Here is a 17,551-nt window from a genome sequence, read left to right as displayed (position 1 = left end):
AATCTATTTTTTATAGGTTACCAGTCGCTTATAATATGGGATGTCCCCGCATTTGTAATGAGAATTTCTGCTACCATAATAAAAATCTAATTTTGTCATTGTGTACATTTCATTTTCATGTCATTTACAATACAGTAAAAATAAAACTGAACAATGCATAAACGTATGTCAATATTGCTTTCTAAGACTAGCTCTGTAGATCCTGTAAAAAATAGTATTAAATGGTTCACATCTTAACGACAAAGCTGGCAATGACCTTGCTTTTTGCTTCTGCAGTTCCACTTGAAACTCAGCAGCAGCTACCTTCTAGAAACTGAACTGGCACCTGAATGTAACTGCTGCACCAACAGAAGTGGAACAGAAAACTCAAACAAGAAACCAACTTCAGATTTGTCAAACTTCTCAAGTCATCTGAGCATCCCATATGCTCATTCCTTAGTCATTTGAGCTGGTTGGTCTGATGTCAATATTAGGCTAAGGCCAACCCTAAGAGACCATCTATTACTTTATAGAAGCCTTAACAACAAAGTGGTCAGATTAGATATGAGCCGGAATACCACCTACCTCTGGGTCATTCAAGCTTGCAGTCCAAAACTGGTCTTTACACTTTAAAAACCTGAAAATGCAGCTATAAAAATAAGAGTCACAAACATTCTGGCCATAATCAAGCCCTCACTCTCTTTTCTGGTAACGTATCGCCTTTTGTTCACGTAGCTTAATGAGCCTCTGTAGTAGTTCCTCTGGACTAGACTCCAACCCATTCCTGTTTAATTACTGTTAAGTGAAAAGTGAATGTGCAAAAGGGGCTGTGTTTCAACAGAGAAATATCTAATTCTTAAGGAGACGGAGCAAGCCTGAAGCTCATTTCCAAAAGGTAAACATTTCTTACATTCAGACACACAGACACACACACACACACACACACACCCCTAACCCTCAAGCTTAATCTGCTCTATGCATTCTCAGTCTAGTACAACAGCATAATTGTTGCCAGTTGACATCAGGGACATGATAAGTAACATGATACAATAACATGATACAAGTATCAGTTACCAATAATTAAAATTCACATTATTACTAGTCTACGAAGAGCAGTTTCAGTTTTAGCATAACACAGCTAACAGCATGTCTGAAATATGTCTCATATCTAAACCTCTGACCAATGTCAATCATTTTTTATTATTTAAGCAATTATCTGCCTATAACAATATGGTTCAGAGATCTTTGTATTGTTGATGCGAGGGATGCACAGAGTTCTTGTTTTCCACTAACAGGGATATCTGTGAAAATCCTGCAGGGGATTGTTTGTTTTACCCCAGGGATTCACTTATTAGTGGTTCTGAAGCAGGACTCCACTGGCCTTATTAACAGTCGGACTAAAAAACACACAGTCATCTGGAGTCATCTCACAACTTGTGCATGTGTGTGTCCTTCAATATAAAAGTGCATCCAGTTGCCATTCCTAATGAGAGAAACACACACACACACACACACACACACACACACACACACACACACACACACCATAAATCTTAGTCTCATTAAAAGTTTCTCAATGACAAAAGCTGCAGCTCCAGGAAAAATCCAAACTGTGAGTCACAAACCTAGAATCTGGTATTTGATTATTTTCCTGAATTCATTTTATAGACTCTGTAAACAGCCTTGAACAGAAGAGAAGTAGTAAAAGGTCCCCTGTAAAAATCATGTTGCATTTCTGCTGCATCTGACTATAAATCTAAGGAAAGTATCAGCAATGTTTATTTACCCTGAAATGAAATGGCTAACAGGACTGTGAGTCAAAACAATATAAATGTGTAAAAGAAAAGGCATTAAAACTCATAAGTGAAATTCTACTGAAGTGTTTAAATTTACTCTACTGAAAGCACAAAAAAGCATTATTTAAACAATAAAAACAAAGGGTTTCAAATCCTTGAGATCCTGCAGACAAGCTGATGTTAACTAAAGCCAATATTTTAATGCCTAAAAATCTATAATTCACCACTTGCAAACACATCATGCTAACTGACCAGACAGTCCAAAGTTACTACATGTCCTTTCAAAGATGCTGGCAGATCAGCCATCATTGCTTGCGGATTTTACAGTTACTGCATGCGAGTAGACTTGTCAGTAATGATGCCTGAAGGAAGCATTTACAATGATAATGACATCGTTTGAATATTCAGTAAAACTGTCTTCAAGGTGGCTACTCTCATTGCTACTAAAGTCATTATCCTTTAGGCTCCTTCTCCATTATATTTCCAGGTTCAATTCACTTTGGCTTGTTAAGTGCAATGACAAATGCATAATTCAGCAACCTTGTCCACAGTGAAATATAAGGAACAACTGAGTTTTTTTTTGTGTGTGTCAAATACATCTCATACACATTCATTAGGAGTGCCATGCTACAGCGGGTCTCAGAGATAAGCCCCCCTGCTCTCTAATGAGTGCAAACTGACTCTGTAAGACATACAGTACATTACATTTTTTGCATCAAAGCGCCTTCCATTCTCTATTCATTAGCTTTATTTCTCCACTTAGTAGATTCTCTTTCAGTATAATGACCTACATAGGACCGTATCAGCAGAACGAGAATACTAAAGAAGTGTGAACCATGTCTCGAGCTTGAGCTTCACAGCATTTTCTATCCATGTTACCTTAAAAAGGTTAAAATAATAAAAAAATAATTGTTACAACCAGACGGTGCTTTAAAAATGACAGCACTTTGCTAAGACACTGTGCCATCCATCAAAGACTCAGTGTGTTTACACTGATATTAAAAAAAACAAAATCAAAACAAAAGAAGAGAAAGCACACAGAATTTCAAGATACTAACTGAAATTTAACAGAAAGCTGTAACGGGTGAAGGCTGACATTACAGAGGGTTGCAAATGGGTTCACAGCAAGTGAGATCAAAACGAGGTCACGACACCTGTTTGAAAAAGGTATTATACCAAGCTACATCATACTATATGTAAAACCAACAATAAACCCCTAAAGTAAAAGTTAAATCTCATATATTTTTGCCATTTAAAAAGAGAGAATTCAAGAGCCACATCTCAGTTTTAAAACTTGTGGAATTAGTGATATAACAATCAGGGTCACTGGATGCCATGGCACTGTAAGATGGTGTTGGGGTAATTAAATCGTTATATCATACTAGCCTAGTGATAAAATAAGAAGAAAAATTTGGACACCAGCACATCTTGGGTGAGTGCCTACATTTGGGTTAAGTGGATAATTGAGTAAATTAGTCTGTTTTGCCAACACACTACTTTGCATTGCTTCACATTATGAGGTGGCATGTGAACTCATTAATGTCATTAATGTTTATGTACCAGAGAAGTACCCCGAACATGTTTCATTATACTGTCCCCATAACTGTGTATAAAAAGAAGAAAGTTTAACTGAATTCCATGAAACCGCTTTCCCTCTTCTGATACCAAAGCATTAAACTGAGCCATTTTTAACTGAAGCACTTAATTTAAAGCATCTGAAATTAGGCTATCATGTTGAAATTTCTCACTCTCTTACTCCACAGCACGAAATACTCAGCTAACAATCACACAATGTGAGCCTGAGGTATTTCAGGACAGATATATTAAAAGGACTGTATTCATTATTTTTCTGCTGATACTGGCCCAAAACCTGGTATCAGATTGGTGCCATCACTAACTGGAGCACACTGGCTGCAATGTGTGGCAGTGGACATATTTCAGATTTCAGAGTGTAAAAAGCATGCCATGACCAGCAGAATCATGTATGTAGGTGACATACTTGGCAAAGGCGGTGGGTAGGAGTACACACAGGCCCCCCGGGCCCAGCACAGGGGGAATGGGCTGCAGCCACTGCTCTCCATGCGCTGACCCCCGCCAGCTTCTCTCTCCCAGGCCCAGCGGCTCTCCGGCTCCCCCTCACACGCATGGGGAGCGGATGGCCGCCCCGGCCCACCACGACCCCCTATGACCGCTGCACTGCCAGCAGACCCTCCGGGGCCTGGGCAAAGGACACCGAAGCTGAGAAATGGTCACAATTCTGAACAGGAACAGAGCAGGTGACCAAACAGCCAGACAGACAGAAAGCGCAGAATGGAGGAATCGATACTGCTGGAGCAACACAAACCAAGTTAACCGTCAGCTATACCTGTACATACACACAATGCTGCGATAAATCCACTAACAGCTTCTGCAAAGGCAGTCGAAGGAACGATAGAGGAATCCAAGAAAGGCTCTGAAAACTAATCCAGAGAATAGGTGCAGCAAACAGCGCTGGAACAAAAACACAAATCTCCAAAAACAGTGACCGACTCCAGGAGAACACTTCCTTTTGGCTTTCTGTCAGAGGTAATATCCAAGACGAGACAGAGAGCAACGCTGAAATATTTTTGTGTGTGTAATATCGTCACGAGCAGCCGGAGCGTGGCTGGAGACCGTGTGAGGATTTGTGTGCGACCTGGAGGGAGAAAAAGACGAGGGACAGAACGTGTGTGAAAAAGGGAGGGGTAGAGAGAGAGAGAGAGAGAGAGAGAGAGAGAGAGAGAGAGAGAGAGAGAGAGAGAGAGAGAATATAAAATCAGGGCAGCTGAAAAAAGGAGGAGGAGCATGTTTATCTACATGCTAATTCCATTCAGCGAGTCTTTCTGCTATTGGTTCACAATACTCATGTTGACAAAACATACATGATGAAGTCCAAAGTGGCTGCAGAACAGGTCAGACCAGTGTTAACCCACCACTGCCTCTCAGTAACACGGCAAACAGCGCTTCACTCTCAGCCTGCAGCAGTCAGGCAAACTAATTCAAATAAGCAGATGTTCTGTACAGTTTGGTCAATATATGGACCATTATACCAAATTAGTTAAAACTGTGGTCTTGCGGTATTTTAATAAATAAATAAATAAAAAAATAAAAATAATAATAATAACAATAATAAATTATATAATTATATATATATATATATTTTTTTTTTTTTTTTTTTTTTCCCCTTTCCCCCCCCCAGACCTGGTATTTAAAAGGCTTATATTATTATATATTTAAACCCAAAGCATTGACTGAGATGATAATAATAATAACAATAATAATAATAATAATAATAATAATAAGCTATGTGTATACAAAATGATCATTTACAGGGTATTTTCTATTCAGAGGTTGCTGTCCCAAACACTAAAACTTAATATATACACTATAACTATAATTTCCTATATAAATGTCATTTGTAGTAAAGGCCCTCTTTACACTCTGTATTAACATCCATCTCGAGTGATCTGGTCATGAGTGGACAGTGAGACACGTGTTTCAAAAGCATCTCGAGTGATTGGATTTTTACTGGAGTAAAGGTTACTTTACTATCTCTCTCACTGCACATGCTGTCAGACATAAATGTACTGTGAGTATATGTTTGTGTAAATGAAAGTTGTTACAAATGTTTAGAACACAAACTGCTAACACAACTTGTAAACAACCAATAGAAGAGACAAATAATGAAGCTATAAAGCTGCTTTTGTCTCCACTGTGATGACGCAGTTGTTTAAGGAGGCCCTTTGCTGTTGCCAAAGACGAATCAAGAGGCTTTAGCCTTGACACTATAAATGTGTCCCTGACAACCTCCAAAAATGGTTTGAGCAATCGGATCACAAGACGCACTGTGCCCCATTCACACCTGTACTTCCTGCTCTACACTCATGATTGAATCATCCATGATGCATGTCAAGTGTGAACCGGGCCAAAGTCCCACACTCCAATGATACCATCTAGCAAAGCAGCATCACAGAGCATACAGAACATTTCCAGCTTTAACCAAATAAATCCACTCATACAACACCAACACGATGACAAATGAACCACTCAAATATCAAAGGAACTTCATTGCAATGTTAAATGTAAAGTTCATATTTAAAACACTAAAGAAAGATATTACAGTTTGAGTCTTATTTTGTGATGATTAGATTTTACAAAAATGACAATAAGTTAATATGGCAGCATATTAGCTCTGCTTGCTTGAGTATGCTTTTCCATCTCAAACCTGCAAAGACCTACCACAGCTTTCCTACTGCAACCTAGAGCTTTGTCAGTGTTGGTTACTGCTTTACAGCACAACTCCACCATAAATCAGCGAGGGCACACAAGATTTTTTACAATAAGAAATACAAAGAGATCTGAAAAACTAACCCCCCTATTTTACACACCAAAACATGTGTACGGGAAAGAGAGTGAAAGAGTTGATCCATCAGTGTAAACCAATGCAATAAGGACTCTGCACTGAAAGACATCAAAGATAAGAACAGCAAATCATAATAAAGCCATTTGACAGATTTTACAGGATCAGTTATGGGTCCTTTGGAGAAACAATGAGGTGAAAAGGCTATGCATGTCTTTGACCAGTGTTAAAGTAACAGCGATGAGGGTAGACGGTTAGCTTTTAAAAAGATCATGAAAGAGACAATATATAAAAAACTGTCAAATCAGAAAGAACAGTCATCTAATTAAAATGCAACTTTTGTATATTTTATAATCCTGAAATAAGCAGAATTTCAAGCTGGTTTTGACCATCCAACACTGGACAGACTGTACAACACAGAGGGGTCTTAGGACAGCGGGAAGGAACTGACTACAATGGATTCTAACTGAACGGAAAGGACGGACCAATATAAAAATAAAATAAAATACAGCCTGCTTCCTACAGAGCGCATATCTGTGAGCAACTCACTAACATGATCGGAACCTGTTAAATAACGTCCAGCAGGGGTAGAAATCTCACTGTTTGGTTTGATTTTGAATCAAGGTGAGTTTCAAGATGCAATTCTAAATCGAGCATCTTGATGTTTGATTTCTATAGCCTATTAATAATATAATTAGGATTAAGGGTAAAATGGCAAAATGTTCCAAGCCTTCTACCAGTAATTTCCCTGTGCTGCTCTACTTGCGGGGACACACTTCTTTATTCTAGTACTGTTGAAATAAAAAACAACTTGTGAATGCCTATGTAAAATCCTGATTATGATGCTTTGTGTATCAATGTAAAATCCTTCATGAGAGCATCAGGATTCATCTAAGGGTGTTTTTAGACTTGGCAGGTTTGGCTAAATTAAAACGAACCATGGTGCAGCTGCCCTGTTGGGGTGGTTCATAAAACAAGTGAGAGTGCTCTCATTTGAACCCTGCTGTAAACAAAAATACAAGCAAAGAGACCCCCTAAAGAAGGTTGGTTTATGTCTGCTTCCAAACAAACTCCGGTGTGGTTTGTTTGAAATATGAATGCAAAAAGGACCAAAAGACATCTACACCACATGTTTCATGCTGCAGTCCTCATGGGCCAAAACATTGCACATTAAACACACCTGATTCAGCTTATCAGCTAATTAGCAAGGCCTTCGGGAAGTGAATTCAGAGCGTTTGATTAGGGGAAAACGCTAATCCCTCCAGCACTTTGGCTAGGAAGGTCCCCAGTTTGACATTGGTTTACGTAAACCAAACACAGAATGAGCATCGTCTCCTGGTGGAAAGGATGAATTTCTGAAGCTGTTCATGACTTGTGCATGCATTTCATCTCCTTCTGAGCTGGGATTCAGTAATTAAAGAATGGATAAATTAAGTGTTTGACTGTGGCTGAGGCATGCTCAAAGCAGTTATAAAAAAAACGTTCAAAAGACATATATGGCCACTTACATCAAGGGTGTATTAATTTGGCAAGCTTATATAAAAGCAGTAAGCCATTTGTAGCCATGTGTGTTCACAGTGATTTCACACTGATTTACACGCTGGGAAACCTGCAGTAACGCACAGCTTCTCATGACCTACTGCTTTACAATACCACAAGACAGATGAAACAACACAATAAAGCCCATAAGCTCGTTTAGGCCAGAGTACACTGTGGTTAAGAATGTTGAATGTCATAAAACCTACTCAATCAGTTGTTACTCTAAACAAATTTGTTTACACCTTTTATCTCACTGTCAAATCTGTGAGTGTGAACGATAAAAGAAACAGCACTAAAACGCAACAATGCATAACCTTGTGCTTTGGTTCAGACCAAAGGAACTGAATTACAAATAAAAATGCACCCCAAAAAAATCTATGATTTTCCCACTTATAAAGCCCAACTGGGCTTATGTTTGCTTCTTGTTTCGCCTTGAAGGCTATCCTATAATAGACAAGAGTGCAGATAGAACACTTCCTGTAACGTTAGCCTCCCAGTGGAACTTCACTGGCTCAAATATCAGCCCATGCACAATAATAATGGCCTTTATGGGCACGCTATAGGTTCAGAGAGACAAGCCCCTCTGTCCAAAAAGCCTTCAAACCCACATTCACCTCCTCTTGGTTGTGGAGAGAGAGTCTGACTAAAATTTTTAAATCATTAATGTAAGGCAGATTCAATCCCTGTTAGGACAATACACATATGACAAAAAGCAATCATTTTCAAACATTACAGCAAACACCATCATAAAATGACTGACCTGCGTAGTAGGAGATCCTCGTAATATCTGAAACAAAACAGAGAGAGAGAGAATATACAGTCACACAACAGTCTTAACATCATCAAGAGCTAAACAGCACCCATTTAAGGCAGTGCATGCAAGAGTGTGTTGGAAACAGTAACAGAATACACTCTGTAAGTGTCTGAGAAGAGAGAGCCCTCTAGCTGACACATTATCACTGTTGACTACAGGGACAAAAAAGTTCACATTCAAGATGCTAATAATTAACCCATTCACTGCTGTCAAATATAAATAATTCAAATCAATGCTAACAAGTTTAAGAAGTAAATTTGATTTTATGTGATTCCATGTAATTGTGAATAGGAGGTTTATCATGTTTATCAATCTTTTAAACTGTATACAGTAAGGTGTCTCTGGGAGATGGGCCTACTAAAAAAATGGAGTGTTCAGCTAAAAAGAATGCAGTGAGGGAGTATTTTTGGTAATGGATGAAGTAATCTGATAAAAATTACAAGATGCTGTATTAAAGCTCAGAGGTAGTATAACCTGCACTAAAGGGCTAAAACAACAGCAAACATCCCCAAGCAATAACCAAAGAAAAACCAACCAACTGTTCCAAGTAAGGTGTGTAGCTATGAGAGGAAACAGTTTGTATGTAAAGTGATGTAGAATAACATACTGCCATATTTACTTCATTCTAAAGCCATGCTGACATAAAATGCAGTGATTTGCTTGATATATTAATGAGTTGTGTCCTTGACTTCAGGCTGGCTAATTAATATCTGACCATTGACGGTCGGTTATCAAAAGAATTTGTCCGAATTTGAAATTCAGATGTCTTTTTTGTAAAATGATTATTCCATGTTACGGTCAGAAATGCAGCAAAAATACAACACCATAATATTTTAAAGCATTTTTGATATATGATCCACTGTGTGTCCAAAAGTATCTAGACACCGTTATAGCACAAAGCATTTTTCAGAATGTATAGGATACTGAGTAACTGCATGTGTCATTACAAAGAGAACATAAACAACTCTGTTTAACTGAATCCAGTTGAGTGTAGTATGTGAAAGGAATAAAATCCAACATACATCATTTTTGACAGCCGGTTTAAAAATGTGCCACTACTAGTGTAGTAGTAGTAGTAGTAGTAGTAGTAGTAGTAATAATAATAATAATAATAATAATAATAATAATAATAATAATAATAATAATAATAATAATAATAATAATACCTCTCCATGGATCACCACCTTATCGTGGTGGAGGGGTTTGCGTGCTTGAATGATCCTAGGAGCTATATTGTCTGGAGCAAAAGCTCCTGGTAGGGTCTCCCATGGCAAACTGGTCCTAGGTGACATGTCAGACAAAGTGTGATCCATAATAACCCCTATGAGAAGACAAGAACAGGATTTGTGTACCCTGCCCGGATCAGGGTTACCGGGGCCCCACCCTGGAGCCAGGCCTGGGGGAGGGGCTCGCCAGCGAGCGTCTGGTGGCCGGGCATTTATTCATGGTGCCCGGCCGGGCCCAGCCCGAAGGAGTTACATGAGTCCCCCCTCCCATCGACCCACCACCAATGGGAGGGGCAGTAGTAGGGGTTCGGTGCTTTGTGGATCGGGCAGTGTCCGAAGGCGTGGGCCTTGGCGTTCTGATCCTCGGTTGCTGAAACTGGCTTTTGGAACTTGGAACGTTACCTCACTGGCGGGGAAGGAGCCTGAGTTGGTGCGTGAGGTTGAGAGATACCGGCTAGATATAGTCGGGCTCACCTCAACACACAGCTTGGGCTCTGGGTCCAATCTCCTTGAGAGGGGCTGGACTTTATTCTTTTCTGGAGTTGCCCATGGTGAGAGGCGACGGGCAGGTGTGGGCTTTCTAATAGCCCCTCGACTCGGTGCCTGTATGTTGGGGTTTTCTCCGGTGGACGAGAGGGTAGCTTCCCTACGCCTTCGGGTTGGGGAACGGGTCCTGACTGCTGTCTGTGCTTATGCACCGAACAGCAGTTCAGAGTACCCAGCCTTCTTAGAGTCCTTGGAAAGGGTGCTTGAAAGTGCTCCTCCTGGAGACTCTATTGTCCTACTGGGGGACTTTAACGCTCACGTGGGCAATGACAGTGAGACCTGGAGGGGTGTGATTGGGAGGAATGGCCTCTCTGATCTGAACCCGAGTGGTGTTCAGTTTTTGGACTTCTGTGCAAACCACAGTTTGTCCATCACGAACACCATGTTTGAACACAAGGATGTCCATAAGTGCACATGGCACCAGGACACCCTAGGCCGCAGTTCATTGATTGACTTTGTAGTCGTGTCATCGGACTTGCGGTCATGTGTTTTGGACACTCGGGTAAAGAGAGGAGCTGAGCTGTCAACTGATCACCACCTGGTGGTGAGTTGGTTCAGGTGGTGGGGGAAGATGCCGGTCAGACCAGGCAAGCCCAAACGTATAGTGAGGGTTTGCTGGGAACGTCTGGCAGAAGAACCTGTCAGATTGATCTTCAACTCACACCTCCGTCAGAACTTTGACCAGATATCGGGGGAGGTGGGGGACATAGACTCAGAATGGGCCATGTTCCGTTCCTCCATTGTTGAAGCGGCTGACTGTAGCTGTGGCCGTAAGGTAGTTGGTGCCTGTCGGGGCGGTAATCCTCGAACCCGGTGGTGGACACCCCAGGTGAGAGATGCCGTCAAGCTGAAGAAGGAGTCCTACCGGGTATGGTTGGCCTGTGGGACACCAGAGGCAGCTGGCAGGTATCGACAGGCAAAGCGATCTGCGGCTTCAGTCGTCGCCAAGGCAAAAACCCGTGTATGGGAGGAGTTTGGTGAGGCCTTGGAAAGTGACTTTATGTCGGCTCCGAAAAGATTCTGGCAAACCGTCAGGCGACTCAGAAGGGGAAAGCAGTGTGCCACTAGCACTGTATATAGTGGAGATGGTGTGCTGCTGACTTCGACTGAAGACGTCATTGGGCGGTGGAAGGAATACTTTGAGGACCTTCTCAATCCCACCGACACGTTCTCCAGTGAGGAGGCAGAGTCTGGGGACATGGGAATAGGCTTGACCATTACTGAGGCCGAAGTCGCTAAGGTGGTTAAGAAGCTCCTTGGTGGCAAGGCTCCAGGGGTGGATGAGATCCGCCCTGAGTTCCTCAAGGCTCTGGATGTTGTGGGGCTGTCTTGGCTGACACGCCTTTTCAACATTGCGTGGACATCGGGGGCGGTGCCACTGGATTGGCAGACTGGGGTGGTGGTGCCTCTTTTTAAAAAAGGGGACCGGAAGGTGTGTTCCAACTACAGGGGAATCACACTCCTCAGCCTCCCTGGCAAGGTCTATGCAGGGGTACTGGAGAAGAGAGTCCGGCTTATAGTTGAACTTCGGATCCAGGAGGAGCAGTGCGGGTTCCGTCCTGGTCGTGGAACACTGGACCAACTTTTCACCCTCTCCAGGATTCTGGAGGGTTCATGGGAGTTTGCCCAACCAGTCCACATGTGCTTTGTGGATCTGGAGAAGGCATTCGACTGTGTTCCCCGGAGTATTCTGTGGGAGGTGCTTCGGGAGTACGGGGTACATGGCTCTTTGCTACGAGCCATTCAGGCCCTGTACAAACAGAGCAGGAGTTTGGTTCGCATGGCCGGCAGTAAGTCAGACTTGTTCCCAGTGAGAGTTGGACTCCGTCAGGGCTGCCCTTTGTCACCGATTCTATTCATAATTTTTATGGATAGAATTTCTAGGCGCAGTCAGGGGATGGAGGGTGTCCGGTTTGGTGACCTCAGGGTCACATCGCTGCTGTTTGCAGATGATGTGGTCCTATTGGGGACATCAGGCCGCGAACTTCAGCTTTCGCTGGATCGGTTTGCAGCCGAGTGTGAAGCGGCTGGGATGAGAATCAGTACCTCCAAATCCGAGACCATGGTTCTCAGGCGGAAAAGGGTGGAGAGCCCTCTCTGGGTCGGGGATAGGCTCTTGCCTCAAGTGGAGGAGTTCAAGTATCTCGGGGTCTTGTTCACGAGTGATGGTACAAGGGAGCGGGAGATTGACAGGCGGATTGGTGCTGGGTCAGCAGTGATGCGGGCTCTTTACCGGTCTGTTGTGGTAAAGAAAGAGCTGAGCCATAAGGCAAGGCTCTCGATTTACCGGTCAATCTACGTTCCCACCCTCACCTATGGTCATGAGCTTTGGGTAATGACCGAAAGAATAAGATCGCGAATACAAGCGGCCGAAATGAGTTTCCTCCGCAGGGTGTCTGGGCTCTCCCTTAGAGATAGGGTGAGAAGTTCGGTCATCCGGGAGGGACTCGGAGTAGAGCCGCTGCTTCTTCACATCGAGAGGAGTCAGCTGAGGTGGTTCGGGCATCTGATTAGGATGCCTCCTGGACGCCTCCCTCGGGAGGTGTCACAGGCAAGTCCACCTGGGAGGAGACCCCGGGGAAGACCCAGGACACGCTGGCGTGACTATATCGCCCAGCTGGCCTGGGAGCGCCTCGGAATCCCCCTTGGAGAGCTAGTGGAAGTGGCTGGGGAAAGGGAGGTCTGGGCCTCACTGCTTAGGATGCTGCCCCCGCGACCCGAACCCCGGAGAAGCGGAAGCTAATGGATGGATGGATGGATGGATAATAATAATAATCGTCCACTCCTACAAGCAGGTGACTACAAACATTTGCACACACAATGTATACTCGTGTGCAGGGTTTTAAAAAAAAAAAAAAAAACAACAAACACCACACAATTGTGCACTCCCTCAATAACAACCTGGATTAACACCAACAGCACATCAGGGGTAAGAGATTACTGAAGAAGTCATTAACCTTAGCCTTTAGTTTTACACTGTCTGTATGCTGCGTCATCTGGTGTATGTGACATACTGGTAAAAACCAATCTTATGAAGAATTCCAAATGGTATGTCATCCACCAGCACTGCCTTTCCACAAAATACTGAAATTACAGACCTTGCCATGAACATTTTTACTGCTGCTTGTCAGGTCATATCAACAGAGTTATGTTCCATTCACTTGCGCGTACGCATACGTCAGCAATTGCTTTGTAGTACTGGTCATAGGTGTACACATTATCGATACCAATACTATGCCAGTATCACAGCACCAATACCGATGCAGCATCAGTATCAGTGCAACCCTAACCAAAACTATTTTTTTCCCTCAAACACAGCATTTCCAAGAATATGCAGCACTACATCCAATTAAATAAGATCTATTATGTTGAACATCTATGCCCCTTTAGCCGTTTCCTTTTAATCAAACACACACTTAGCCAGTGACATGGAAATATATGCTTAGAAAAGCATATTGTTAAACAATTTACAGTTATAGCATATGTATTTAAAACACTGAACATTTAAAGATGTTTAATAGAATTTTCAATTCAATTTTCTTAAAAAAAGATTTGTCGATAAGGCTATGCTGTTTAAACCATGTACCTTACATCCACCTTATCACAAAGGTTTTCACTCAACTGAATTGATGCCATACATTAAGTAAAGGGATGATTTGTCTTAAATACATTTAAATTTCTGTACGTCTGTAGTCTGGCCCCAAAAGAGAGATTATCATCATCACCTTAAATTGCAATACAAAACCTTGACGAGCTTTTCTTCAGAGAGCTGACATAAAAGTAACCACACAGATTTCAAAAACCAATAATATAGTTTCTACACTAATCTAGGTCTATATAGAACAAATGGAGGAGAAACACGCTGACTAATCTCAAATGCTCCCGATAAAAACTCAGTGTTTTGGAAAGTCACTGGCATCATACAGCATGAATTCAACCATCACCACAAATGATGGATATAAACAAGACAAAGCAAATGGAAATCATCAGAGAGATAACATCCATGTTATCAGACATTACTTGGCCCTGACACAACAAAGACGAGAGGAAAGCTGAAAAGGATGAGAGCATCCATAAGGCCATCCCTGAATCACAAATTAAATGAGAGGGTCAGGAAGAGGGCAAGCAGAGAACAAAATAGAATAAGTCATCTTCTGTGGCTGAAGAAGTCACGCTAACTTGTTCATTGTGTTTGTAAAGGCCGGGATTCTCTCTCTCTTCATATGGAATGCAGCACATTTCTGCTATTCAAAGCCCGCTGCAGCTCTCAGCATGCAAAATCAAAATGTCAACAATGAGCACACTTACGTGGTAAAACATCGTAATTGTGCAAATAGCTGTACAACAGAGGGATCCGGGAGCAAAGATGGACATTTCAGATTGGAGACTCATTACCAAATTCTTGCTGGCTCCTTTTGCACCATCTATGGAGTGCTGATACTAAAAAAGACATTCATAAATGATGCGTTAAAAAGCACACTTATTACTGTTTTAACACATTTTGTGTCCAATATCAAAAACACAACATCTCTGACGAGGAGGGTCGAATTGCAGCACCATATGAGGGCATTTCTGTGATGCAGACACGCCCCCTAGGAACACCCCTCATGTGACGTCAGGGCAGGTGGGCTTTGGAGTAAAAAACACAGTAAGGTTGCAGAGTAAACAGAACTATGACGGCGTTTTAGAGCTGCTGTTAATAAAAATAAAAGTAGTAGACTTTGAGATTAAAGTTATCATATTTAGATATTAAAAACATTAAATTACAAGAGTAAAATAGCGATATTCGGGGATTAAGTGCTAACTGTAGGGGGGCTGCCATTGGGTCTCGGTTGCTGTAATGGCGATGGTGACTCTCAGTTTCTCGTCTGTGAAACTTCATGCCCTCTTTGAATGGCGCAGAGATGTAGCCCTGATAACCATGTAGACGACCCTGCCTGAGTTTCTCCTTCAACAACACAAACAGACAGTTTCCTCAGAGGCCGTCTGGTTCAAGATAAACACAGTTTCTTACTCAGCCATTTCTTATACTAATAACAGGCTAGCACTGATGTGCAGGAGAGACAAGGTGACAGTGTTCCTTTATGGGTGAATTGATTTGAAAGTATAACTTCACCAACTCAACGTCTCAACGCTCCTCACCTTAACACAAAGAGGTGCTGCCTTCCCATAGCAAAGCCTTTGGCCACAATACTGGTATCATCCCTCTTTAATGTTATAATTATTATCGTAATATATTATCATCAAAATATTATGACTTAATACTCAACCTTCCCAGAGTTATATTGTGCAAGTTGGCAGTAACAATGTAACCCTTGCTAAATAAAGACCATTAGGATTAAAAAAAAAACAAAAAAAAAAAAACATTTTTTGCCTCCTAATGGTTACCATTAGAGACCACTAGCTTCCAAGTAGAATTAGAAATGTATCTGGAATCAGTGACCTGCTAAATCATTCCCTTTATATCATCAACCCATCAAGAAAAGCCAAAACGCATTACAAACCTTCAGGAACCTATGCCTTTCTAGACTACTGTAATGCACTATTGTCAGGATGCTCCAACAGGAGCCTAAATAGGGTTCAATTAGTTCAGAATGCTGCAGCTAGAGTACTCACTAAAACCAGAAAATTTGATCACATCAGCCCAGTTTTATCAGCATTACCCTGGCTCCCTATCAAATTCCGTATTGACTATTAAATTCTCTTATTGACGTATAAAGCCCTGTATGGTCTCTCACCGGAGTACCTGCAAGATCTTATTTCCCATTATGAACCACCTCGCTTACTCAGATCACAGGATGCTGGTTTTCTACTGGTTCCTAAACTTCAGAAGACTTCAATGGGTGGAACAGCTTTTTCTTACAAAGCCCCTAAATTGTGGAATAATCTCCCAGTTAAATGTTCAGGAATCTGACACAGTCTCATCCTTTAAGTCTAGACTGAAAACATATTTGTTTAGTTTAGCTTTTGATAATTAGCCTTCCCCTTTAGATAAAGGCAGGAGATCCAGGGGTTCATGGGCATAGAGGCTTATGGCAAACTGAGATGTGCTGTTGACCCACCACTTCACGCGACTGCACAGGTTTGTTGACGGTGGACTGGGGGATCCCAGTGTCTCAGGGTTCTCTCATATCTATGCTACCCTCTGGTTCTCTCCTTTTAGTTTATGCTGTTATAGTTAGATCTGCCGGAGTCACTAACCACACTCTGGGGGAAATCATATTTAATGCAGTAATTTAATGACCAGAACTAATTTTGCCTCTTTACTCTTCCTGAGATAATGACTGCCCTCCCATCCTGCTGAAAACTGACCATCAGGGCCTCCTCCTCATCACCACCAACCTGCTCTCCTGTTCAGTTGTGCCAAATGCAACACCCTCAATTACATCACTGTGCCATCCAGATGTACCAGCATTGAGATAGGATGGGACCGTTTCAGCTCACTCCCACTTTTCATAAAGACTCAGTCAGAAACTGCCTCTACCAGTGCAGTTTCTAAAGCTTTACCATCCAGTCTTCAAACAGAGATCCTCTTAGCTTTTATTCGGTATTTAGCTTATTAAACTGTAAACACTGTTTGACCAGAGGACAACATTGTTGTAAAAAGTTCTATACAAGTAAACTTGGATTGAATTGAATTGAAGGAACCAATAGAAACTCTTAATGGCTTCCATGTTCTCATTACAGACATTAACCTTATAATCCATTATTACACAATAATTTAAATAACGGCTGGTATGGAGCAGATTAGTACTGCTGTAAACACCGCTGATTGCTACCATTATGATAGGCATTCAGACCACAAGTTCAAGTCGGGGACCACAAAACAGAACTACAAATGAACTATAGGCTATAGATCTATGCACATTTGTTTTAAATACCAAATGCTCATTATGTAAATATGTAAAAACAATATTCAGTATTAGTAACATCTTTTCAAATATCGATGTATTTTCCCCGTTGTGTCTTATCCACCGATGAGCCATTTTGCAGACATATCGGCCAATGAATGATAAGTGGACATTCCTGATGCGGGCATTCTTGTTTTACGGAACACCTTTCATTGCAGTTCGACTCTATTGTCTCCGACACAGACTGTTTAATCTGGAAATCTGTCACTGCTTCTGCCGACACTAACGCAATACTGTGTGTTTTTTAAAAATCTGCTTTGAGACTGTACAAACCAAGTGAATTAAAGAGATAGTTTAGAGGGCACAAATAAGACAAAAACGTAATTCATGAAATATCTGATTTGTAGAGATGTGCAATGATA

General features: G+C 41.7%; 1 protein-coding gene across 17 annotated transcripts in view; it reads right to left on the bottom strand.

Annotated features, from left to right (window-relative positions):
* ptk2ab (protein tyrosine kinase 2ab) overlaps window positions 1–17,551 on the bottom strand; it is a 97,796-nt gene that overhangs the window by 67,855 nt on the left and 12,390 nt on the right. For 9 of the 17 annotated variants that reach the window (XM_037537273.1, XM_017713179.2, XM_037537274.1 and 6 more), the window contains exon 1: window positions 3,775–4,441. In XM_037537273.1, the coding sequence (XP_037393170.1) occupies window positions 3,775–3,856 (82 nt within the window). In that variant the 5' untranslated portion in view covers window positions 3,857–4,441. Of the gene's footprint in view, window positions 1–3,774; window positions 4,456–8,452; window positions 8,480–17,551 lie in introns of those variants that run through there. The other 8 variants (XM_017713173.2, XM_017713174.2, XM_017713177.2 and 5 more) reach the window with 5 other exon arrangements.

This window comes from Pygocentrus nattereri, chromosome 3 (assembly GCF_015220715.1).
Source record: "Pygocentrus nattereri isolate fPygNat1 chromosome 3, fPygNat1.pri, whole genome shotgun sequence".
Lineage (NCBI taxonomy): Eukaryota > Metazoa > Chordata > Actinopteri > Characiformes > Serrasalmidae > Pygocentrus > Pygocentrus nattereri.
The sequence above is the reverse complement of the archived record's forward strand: the minus strand, read 5'-3'. Positions and strand labels throughout refer to the sequence as shown.